The sequence below is a fragment of the Oryzias melastigma genome, linkage group LG17, assembly GCF_002922805.2.
Source record: "Oryzias melastigma strain HK-1 linkage group LG17, ASM292280v2, whole genome shotgun sequence".
Classification (NCBI taxonomy): domain Eukaryota; kingdom Metazoa; phylum Chordata; class Actinopteri; order Beloniformes; family Adrianichthyidae; genus Oryzias; species Oryzias melastigma.
In genome coordinates, this window is record NC_050528.1 from 20,299,241 (window position 1) to 20,310,497 (window position 11,257).

General features: G+C 38.6%; 1 protein-coding gene across 3 annotated transcripts in view; it reads right to left on the reverse strand.

Annotated features, from left to right (window-relative positions):
- brinp2 (bone morphogenetic protein/retinoic acid inducible neural-specific 2) overlaps positions 1-11,257 on the reverse strand; it is a 241,809-nt gene that overhangs the window by 85,765 nt on the left and 144,787 nt on the right. For all 3 annotated transcript variants that reach the window (XM_024273754.2, XM_024273753.2, XM_036216474.1), the window contains one exon: positions 4,221-4,402. In XM_024273754.2, the coding sequence (XP_024129522.1) occupies positions 4,221-4,402 (182 nt within the window). The remainder of the gene's footprint in view (positions 1-4,220; positions 4,403-11,257) is intronic.

Genomic DNA, 11,257 nt, shown 5'->3' on the forward strand with positions numbered 1-11,257 from the left:
AACACAGTTTTGGTCAGTTTTCGTCAAGCAGAAAATTAGACGTGTGTCTAGACCAGAGGTCTGCAACCTGCGGCTCCAGGGCCACATGTGGCTCTTTTATCCATCCATTGTGGCTCTCTGGTTCAAGAGAAATTACAGCTTTTAATTAAAAAAATAACTGTAAAGTTAAAAAAACAAATAAAGAAAGAAAAGTAACTCAAACTGTATTCAAACTATGTGACACAGGGTGACTTTTATTTCGAAGGGAAGTCCTGTGGACCTCTAAGTTACAAACTAGCTCATATGTGGCCAAAAAAATTATATCATATTATATCTTTTTTTTGCCCCCCCATCCCAAAATAAAATAAAACAGCAGTTATTTATATTTATTATAATATTAACAAAAAACAAAATGAATCTCTTGTTTTTCTAGAGCGTGATTATAGACTTTGTGGCTCCCACTGGGTTGTTGTCAGTAAGACATTGACCAGATTGGCTCACTTTACACTTTACAGCATTAAAGATGAAAGACCTCTGGTCTAGACAGAGGCAGAAGATGTAAATCTGATGCATAAAAATGGCCTTCAGTGTGAAAGTGACATAAGATTGAACACAGTGACATGGTCTCTCCTAGACATTGACCTCACAGCAGACTGATGTGCACTTCAAGCTCTTTTGAAGAAGCACAAAGAACTCGCAACATTGAGGGTCGTAGGCACAGTGGTCAACAAAGTAAAATGAGTTTAGCACATGAAAAACGCATGAAGCTTCTTAGCCTGTAAAATATGAAGATTTCCAGCATTGCTTCTGTTCAGATCTGACAGAAACCAGTTGAGCCCAGATAAACACACTGCCTGTCTGGAGAATTTTGGCCAGAAATGGTTTCAGCCAAAAAGCCAAACCTCTTAATGTGGAAACAAGGCCAAGCGACCCAAGTACGCACAAAAACATAGAAAGTGGAGAGCAGAAAAATGGCAGCAGCTGCTTTGGACTGATGAGTCAAAATCTGAAATATTTGGCTGCAGCAGATGGCAGTTTGTTTTTGGAAGGGCTGGAGAGCAGAACAATGATGAGTGTCTGCAGGCAACAGGGAAGCATGGTGGAAGTTCCTGGACTATTTAGTACTGAAATTTTGCATATAGAGAGCTGGAGATTACAGGTGTTCTAAAGCTGAGAAATACAGGCAGATAGACCGAGGTATCATCCATTAGCATCAGAGAAGTTTATGATTGCATTGAATTTATCCTGCAGCAGGACAATGACCAAAAGTCATTAAAGACATACTCCAATCATCTTTAGATCTATTTTAAAAGTGTTCCAAGAGGTTTTTCAGTTTTGATTTTACAGTTTTTAGCCAACACTGAAAAGTCTGTCTTTTTCTAAGACATAGTTTCATAAGAAATTCATCTCGGAATTATGGGTGTGATTATTGGCATTGAAACCTCGGACAGCAAAAATAAGCACTTTTTCAAACTGCATTTTTCTATCTGCTCCTGATTCACAGCTATTTGAATAAAGAAATACTCAGAAATGCAATTCTGGGCTTGATCTTTTTATATATATCCTCCATTATTGGAAAAATGCCACGAGAACATGTTGAAAACACCAAAACCACAATTTTTATTGGAGAGGGACTTTACAAACGGTCTTCAGTGCAATACAGAACAAGAAGTGCTGGAGGTGATGGCATGGCCCCCACAGAGCCCTGATCTCTGTGTGTTTGGGATTACATAGAGATACATACAGACGGATGTTTAAATCTGTGCTCGATTCTCCAAGATTTTTGGCAAAAACTACCAGTCGAGTTCCTTCAAAAATGGTAAAAATGAATGCTGTTTGGGTGCTCAGTGCCGTGCAATAGTAGGAGAAGTAGATTTATTTGAACTTAATCAAGTGTTAATATTGGCAAATTGTAAAAAAATAAATTAAAAAAAGACAAAAGTATTTTTTTTCTTTTTCTGACTCAAATGAGCACATATAATTTCTTTTACATGAATGTTAAAATTAAACTGTTCTTTTAAGGTAACAGTTGTTCACAGTAGGTCCAACGGGCCTTTGTGTTTCCAATTGGTCATGTCCAGCTATTCACTGCTCTGTGCAACAAAAAAGGAAAAAAAAGTCACAGGGCACATTTCTAAATTGGCTCTTGGCATAAAAACCAGCCTTACTTCTTTTAATATCACGTCCTCAGTGAGTGCACTTCCAAATAAGCCACCTCGGCTGACGTGCGTACAGAACCTCACACAAAGCAGTTACTCATTTCAGATTTTCTATTTAAGTTGGAGCATGAAAGCACGGTCTTCCCACCCACACACCTGCTGTCATTTGTTCCGGTGTGAAAAAAGACTTAACTCTGCTTTAATAACGATCAGGAGTCGAATAAAATAAAATAAAATAAATAGAGATAAAAAGAAAGTACAGGCCGTCAAAGGAGATGTCTGATTTACTGTTTTTTTTTTTAATGAATTTTCAACCTTGCAGACTGATAAGTAGAATCAAATGGCTGGTTGTGGGTTTGGACAAACACTTGACCTGGTATCAGTTTATAGTATCGAGGTTACAGTGACGTGCAGTCAGGTTCACGGCTGGTGAAGCACTGACGCCATCAGTCAGATTTACAAACAGATGAAACCTACAGAAATGTTTACTCTCCATTTGATTGGCATCAGTTAAAGATAGATTACATTTTTATTTCAATATTTTCCACTGTATACAGCCTATAGCATAGAAAAAGAAATCACAAAAATTGCTATCATTGACTTATTTTTACTTATAAAGTCTGTGCATTGCTCCTTCTAAAGAAACACGATAATAATGTGTTTGTAGAAGTTTTCCTTTTCTGTCTTTAGTTTTCAAAGTTTTAAAAGTCCATCTGTCTCAATGAAGGTCACTACTAGTGACGTGTCTCCACACATTCTACAGTTTAAATGAAACGATATCAAAGAACGTCTGGATGGCTGCACTTGACTTGCTACCAATAACCATTATTCTTTAGCCGTGGTGTCACATTTTTCCAGGCTCACCAGCGCCCTCTTTCTTGAAGCATTTGTACTGCGTGCCTCACCTAGTGTATTTCTAATGTGCGTTTTTAGCTGATAAAAAGACTAAATGAGTTATTAGCTTACATCAATGTAATCAAACAGTTGGCGAGAAAAAAGAGAGAAGAGAACTTAATAAAAAAAAGCAGATTTTACTATGATAAAAAGATCGAATTAGTGAGGCGCATGTGTCAGCTACATCTCCAGTCAGTGTGTGAGGCACAGGGGAGGCATGGGCTGCTGGTGACTCACCTGTCGCTGTCTCATGTGTTTGAACAGGAAATTAATATATTTGTTATTTTTTTAAAAAAAATAAAAACTGAAAACCCACACAGAAATGGGTAATCATAGAAAATACATGTCTAAAAAATAATATTTGATTTTTAATGTATTAAAAGTATATTAATTTTATTGTATTTATGCATTTTTAAAGCTATATATTCTGTGCTTCACCTGACTGCCCTGACAGAAGATCACTGCTAACCTTTGGGCTACGTTAACACCGCCCTCAGCAACACACATTCAAGAAAAGTCATCTATTGTTATTAATTTTTTTCACTGAATACTTTCTGTATTGAAAAAATGTGAAATATGTTTGTATTAATTCTTTATAATAGAGTTACACCATGTTAGTGGGTAAATAAGGTGTTTTTTTTTTTTTCCTGAGCAGTCATGTCAGTATTTTTACATCTTAAACTAAACTTAATTTTTGTGACCAAAAACTTAACCCAAAATATCATGATTGATACTATTTAAAGCACGCTTTAAAAAAAGGATATTGCAAACATCTTTTTAAGGATTTCATTAAAGGGTTTAAAAACATCTTGATTCCATAAAGTTCAAATTTTCTGCTGAATCTTTACTATAGTAAAGGGGTTAATTCTGAATAAACATATTTTTGTTTAAACTTTCAGTTTCTCAGGAATTGTCTGTCTTAAAATGAGCTTTGAGATCAGTTATCATATGGAAGCAGATATGAGAAAAAGAGGTTTTATGGACGTTGCTAATGTTTGAGTTCCCACCCTGAGGAGTGATTGCTCGGGAATCTGGAGAATTACAAGCATAACTCACTTTACATCCAATAAACCTTTCATTTTTATAAGCAATACATGCACAGTGTCCTGAGACAGACATTTGTCAGCAAAGCACTGAAGCAAATCATATGCATCTGGATATGCACTGCTGTGCAAGTGTGTGTAGTACCTTAATGGCAGAGGTGGCAATCTGGAGGTGGTGGAGTCGCCGAAGGGTGCTTTCACGGTCTGTGAAGTAGGAAGCTGCCAGCTGATGGAGCAGTTCCAGAGACACCACTGAGCTGTTGCTGTTGCCCTCTGACTTCTTATTTAGCTTCTGCTTGTCCAGGAAAATGGTTAAAGACTCTTCACCTGCGAACGAGAAAAATATGCATTTTATTTCTAACTCAATTCCTCTGGGGATGCTATAAATTAAGCCATCGCTAATGTGTTTAGAACCACCAAAGGATCGCCTCTTCCTCGCTGACAGTGTGATGTTATAATTGGCAAACCTGAAGTGGATTTCTGTTTTTACATTTGGCATTTCTTTGGCAAATGTAAGCTGATTCTCAGTGGTTCTGTTGTTCGCCTCCTGTGACGCAAATAATCTAATTTTCTCTGCCTTTGCACCCTTTTGTTAGACAATTATAGAACCGATATTTTTTAAAAAGGATGAAATTTCCCATGAGTGAGTTTTCCATTTCTACTTTTGTTTTGGCTTTAATGAAAAACATGAAAAGGATCTTGCAGCTTTTGTTGTGCATGCTATATCAAGTATTGCCAATACATCACTGATCGATGTCCTTTGTCTGGAAGCCAAATGGCTGCTGAACTTTCACGCTTTTTCAAAAGTCAGAGTTGGCTCGGCTCTGTGTATTTCCTGGCGTGCGTCCAAGCTGCCGACTGAATTATCCAATGCTTCTCCCTGGATTTAGTCAAAAATCAGATCGGGGGTTCAGTAGTGGACATGAAAAAGGCTAGCGAGGAGTCACAGTTCCCATTACCAATTAAAACTTGTGAAAATCCTTGAAAATAGAGTTACTGAAAAAAAACTTTTGATAATCGTTTTGTGTGTTTCACAGATCAATTGATCAAAAAAGCCACAAACAAATTGTCATTATAGGTGAATTAAAAAAAAAAAAGAAAAATGGTGAGGGTAAATAAAGAAAAATATCTTTTAGAGTATAAGTTGTGCTTTTGTTTGGTTTGGCCGGGGCTGCGACTTGCAGGATAACCAAACCCTAAATCAACTTTCTTTTGGCTGATAACCTCTAGAAATGGGGCTTTAAAAGTGATGTCTGTTGGTAATTTCCAAATTTTTAACAAATTAAAACAAAATAGTTTAATTCTTGAACATATAGTCAAAAACCGTCTGTGTTGCCATCTACATATTGAATCGAGGTATTTCAATTGAATTTCTTGATTTGTCAGGCAGGAGAGGAGACTTTGACACAGCCATTTTAGTAGCTGTGTCATCAGTCTGCATTTTCTAGTATCCAGTTTTCATCTGCTCCTGATCCAACTCAATTTGAATTGGAAAATACTCAGAAATGCAGTTTTAAACGTAACGTGAACATTAGCAACAGTCCAGTGTGAACATCGTGTGTTAGAAGTTCAAGAATCTGCTTTAGCACGCATCACACACATCACATCACAGGCTTGGCGGAGTTGTTTAGAAGCAGATAAAGAGGATGAATAATTTAATGGGTTTAGTGAACTGAATGGATACAAAGTTTAGTTAACTTCCTTATCTGAATAATTGTTCTTATGTTGCGCTAATATTCTAGATTTCACTTATTATTTAATTAAGCTAAATAAGCTTCAATGTGTTACAATAGTAACGCGGTATTATATTATGTTTCATTATTATTATTTTCTTGTCAAGATCAAATGTTCCATTACTTTGTTTAATACATTTTTTCCCAAAAGTGTGACTTATCCTCCATTAAGACTTTTTATATGATTTTTTTGCTCTTTAAGCGTTTTTTGGCTGCTGCGACGTATACTGCAAGAGTGACTGATAGTCCAAAAAATTACAGTAAGCTTGTAATAACACTTGAATGCAATGGAGATACCTTAAAGGAAATAAAGCCTGACACATCGGATTAATAACTAATTTAAGGATTTTTTTCTTTTTTTTATATATATATATAAATTATCCGATTAAACTTAAATCTTTCCACTGAATAGAAAAAATGTAAAAACTGGACCTAATGGAGATGATAAATATGCATCCGTCTCCTTTTCTTTATTGGACAGAGCTGTTTATAATTTGCTTCTTGGCCCCTCCAACACACCCCGTGTTAAACAGGCTGGGATGTGCTCTTTGAGCCACGAGGAAATTACATCAGTGTCATGACTGTGTCTGACTGACTGCTTAACTCCTGTGTGGAGAACATAATCCCCACCAGAGCAGTCGGGGGCTTTCCCAGACGTAAACCCTGGATCACCAGTGAATGGAAGAAGCTGCCGAACAAGGAGAGGAGAGCTTTCAGGATAGGAGGCCGGGTCATGGAGGACCGTACTAGGAGGATATGAAGTCAAGCTACCACAGATCAAGGAGATGTGCATGAAAAATCTGGAACAGATGTTTCGGCAAAATAAAGCGCAGAGTATGTGTTCATGGATGAAAAATACCTTTGGGTTTGGATAAAAGACGGTTTAGTTAAAGGAAGTTTGAGGAATGAATGAGCTGAATTGGATTTTCCATAGAATAAACATGAGAGGCTAAGCAGATTCTTCAGCCACATAAACCCTGAACTCTCTCTTCACCTACAGCTTTATGGTAACACATCTGTAGTCTCCTCTACTCTTCCCGTTCAACCCAAGTCAGCTGCATTTTCCAGGGACACAAGCTGACCTGTCTTGTCATGGATCATCGTAAAGCAACACCATGGCTACAGTCAATTTGATTTGATGTCTATATGAAGCAGATGTTAAAAAGGAGGGTCTGGATTCGGATTATACTTTATTTGTAGATTTTGCCAGTCTTTTTCCTATGATGTGTCTTTGAATTTAAAGTTAAGAATAACAAACCCAGTTCTTAAGCCAGGGCTCACCAACCCTGTTCCTCAAGGGTTACTGCCCTTCTTGTTTTGTAGCGTACCCTGTTTCAGTAGAGGCTGATTAGCTGGATTGAATCAGCTCAATTTCTGATTGACTGTGCCCACCTGATCCAGGTGAGCAGCAATTACTGAAACAAGGTTATGCGCAAAACAAACAGGGCAGTAGCCCCTGAGGAACAGGGTTGGTGAACCCCTGCCTTAAACCTTCGTCACAACTTCCCCTTACTGGTAAATATGGGCTGTCTGCGGGCGAAAAGTGAGCAAACGCAGACATCCAGGTGGTCCACATGAAAGATCGCGGTTGTATATCGCTATGTGAATAGGCAGAGCAAAATTGTTCTTGGATATTATTTTCTGCAGGTATGCTACTAGTGATAAGTCATAGCAAACACTTAGATAACACATAGAGGTAAGATACCACAAGGGTTACAATGAAACCTTTCATGTCTATGACAGGAGGGGTTGCTATGGGGCAGCACTAAGTCGGTCGTCCCTTGATCGGAAGATTGGAGGTTCAATTGCCCTCCCATGCGTCGAAGTGTCCTTGGGCAAGACACTGAACCCCGCCTTGCCTTTGGTGGAAGGTTGGCGCCAGTGTTCGGCAGCGGAGCCACCATCAGTGTGTGAATGGAACTGTGAGTGTAAAGTACCTTCCACGGGCTAAGACAACCCAAAAACTCACAGCACCTGTAGGAGTTAACCTCCTATATGTCCTGTATGTCACTAAAGCTTTAACCTTTTACCACTGGAGCTGGCCAGACATTAATAACACACTCTTTGACATATCATAACTCCTTGATTGCTTATGTGATTAACGTGAATCGGCTGATTCTAAAGCAGTAAAAACGCCACTTGTTGTATTGACTATTGCCAACGTTTAGTGTTACATAATAGTGCAAAGCCACTTTTCTTGTCAACAGAATCAGTTGATTGATCATGTAAACCAGGGTTCTCAAACTCAATTTACCTTGCGGCCACTACAGATAGTCTGGCTGAAGCTGGGCCATATGGAGTTCCACTAGTATCAAAAGTATGTTTTTGCGATCACTGTCTATATCTTTGGTCCATTGTCTATGTCTACTGAACAAGTTTATTGAACATTTGTTCATGTCTATGTAACACTAAGAAATATCTTCCGCACGTCCTGTCAAACGACAGCAGCTAACGACGCTAGCAACTGTTGCTAAGGACTTTTCTGACGACCAGATCCAACGACGATAGCAAATGCAAAGATTTAAACATAAAGCAAGCTGAAACATCACAAAGCAAATACAAAGCTATTATCAAAGAAGCGTGGACATACAGAAGATTTGCTTAGTAGACACTGAACTTTCATATTAGGGCGGGGGCCCAAAATATCAACTTTGGGGCTGCAAGTGTCCTGCGGGCTGCCAGTTTAAGACCCCTGATGTAAACACTTCACTACTGTACAGACTGCTTATCTACACTTCAAAATCTGCGTATTTCGGTTAATTGCTTAAAATGGTTGACGAGTTACTGTAGTTGACAGAATGTAAACACTGGATCTAAAGCCCCCGTGTCAAAGGATTAATGGTGATTTTTTTGCTGTTGTGTGTTGTTTCTTTTGCATTTTTTCTTGTTCTGTGGCAACATTTGTCCCAAAGGGTGGAGAACACAGCTTAAGTTGAAATGGTCATAAGAGGAAAATCTAGAGCTTGGTGCACCTGACAGAGTTGCAGTATTCACAGATCGGATCATTTCTCTCCAGCCTTTACATCTCAGTCTTCTTTTAGGCTACAACTCGGAGTCTTGCCATCTCTGATGGTATTAAATTGACTCCATGATGTCTGCAAACGGTCTGAAAGCTGAGCGCAGGCAGCTTATGGATTGCTTTGTAGCTTAGTTCAAGGGGAAAAACAAACAAACTTTTCTGCATCATGAAAGAAGGATCGCAGACACAAAGTCGTTTTTAAAAACTTGTGTTTTCATATTCATGGTCCACACAGTAAAGCAGGATTAAATAATATAGTTCAACGTGGTTGAGCGCCACTGATTAAAAAAATCAGCTTGAGACTACTTGAAGCTTGAAATGTTAATAATTTTTGAATCATGTAAGTGTAGTTCAATCCACAACATTTCATACCCTGTATGCTGTTAGAGCCTTCTCCAGACTCTCTGGAACAAAGACCACTTTGAAAAGTCAGGAACTTCACACAAAGAGTCAGAATCACAAAATCTCTAATTCTTTATACGGGTTTTGATCAGTTATTCCACTGTGATTTTGCCATTAAACAAATAGTATCGATTTTTTTTTTTTTTTAAACAAAGAGACTCGCCGCTCCTTTCATAAACATAGCAGTTTCCATTTTTGAGGCTGTGCAGCTTCATGAATCAATTTATTCACTTCAGCTTTAGCAACATACACTCCACGGATCGATCCTGCTGGCGAAAGAGCAGGCAAGACTAGAGTAGGAACAAAAGAAAACAACCGATAGATATCTGGGATGTGCGCTTTCACTCGGCTGCAGCTAATCAGCACGCTCACCGGCTCTGCAGATGCAGTCGGGCTTGTTAATTACACACGGAGTCCATCAGCCTGACACCGCATTCATCTCAGCTAAATCTCTCCCAATGACGCTCCAGCGCGTACGCTGATTAATGTACGGCAGCGGAGTTTGCAGATGCCAGATTAAAGGTAGCTGTTAAGACACTGTCCGAAGGAAAAAAAAAAGATTTTACCAGCTGGATGTAGCTGTAGTAATCATTATCTCACAAGGATGCAGGAGTGAATGAGTTCCATACCTAACGATGTGTTTGGCCTTAATCTGAAAATCAATTGTTTTTATTTGTATGATCATTATTTTTTGGTTTTACTGTGTGAGGTGATAAATCTCTCCTGATGTGCTGCAGAACATCTCTTCACATAATTATTACAAAGGGGCGGAGCTACAAGGGGCCAGCTGCCACGCAGGAAAAACCTAAACCTCTCCCCCAGTTTTTGAGTCAAAATAGGTATCATCATCGACAAAGATTAAGAAATGATCAAGATAAGCTTTTTTCAGCCGTTTTTGATACTTTAATTTATAATAGCTGTTTTTATTTCCCATCCTTATTTCTTTATTTTCTTGTATTCCATTGATTTGCAACATACTGAAAAAAGAAAAAAAAAACAACACATTCTCATTCCCAACTCGTCACATATTGACGTTTGGCTTAAGTCCCTTCTGCGTCACTTTTTAACATTTTGGGTGTCCCCAACTCGTCGTTTTTTGACGTGCAGACTGTTCATAAAATCAAGGGTCTGCAACCCTCGGGACGCAGTACCAGATGCAGTTCCAAATGCAGTACCGGATGAGTGCTGGTCCTTGGGATGCGTCCAGCACTGGTGCTCTAACCAAGTACAAGTACCCTAGCCATAACCCGGTACTGGTTCGCGCCTGGTTCCGTGTCTGGTCCGGTGTCGGATTAGGGTTAGTGTACCAGGTTTGGATACCGTTGCGCTACGCGTGGCAATACTGGACCGGTTCTGTTTTGCGGCCTGGAAGTTGGGGACCCGTGATTTAATGGGAACAGCCAGTATGTCGAAAAACAATGAGTTGGGGACACCCAGAACATCAATTTTTGACACAGAGGAGTCCTTCACCAAACATCAGTATGTGACAACTTGGGAGTGAGAATGTGTTGAGAAAAACATAAAACAGTAGGAGCAGGATGAGGCAAAAAAGCCCCATACAATTTTATCCACTCACAATTATTCACTGTAAACAAAATAACTAAATTTTACAACACAATTTTTTTTCCAAAGCCTTCTTCTCTCTTTTTAACCCCCACATATAAAATGCTCTAGCTCCGCCCCTGACTAAAACTAACCAAACATACAGTAATTTGCATGTTTGTAGTATTTAATTTTTTCATTATAAAAGTGTAATATAACAGGACTGTTGGAGGCTGACTCCACTCTCAGCCCAGATTTGAAAAATTGAAAAAAGGGGGCGGGGCTAAGGAGGCTACACTGCGTCTTCAATAATGGAAAGTGATGCCAGTTTCACCCATTGAATGTATATTGAGTATAATTTGTATAAAGTGATAACAATAAATGTCTATTGCACATGTGTCAAAGTCAAGGCTCTCCAGGTAATTATATCTGACCATATTTATATATATATATATATATATATATATTTTTTTTTTTTTTTTTTTT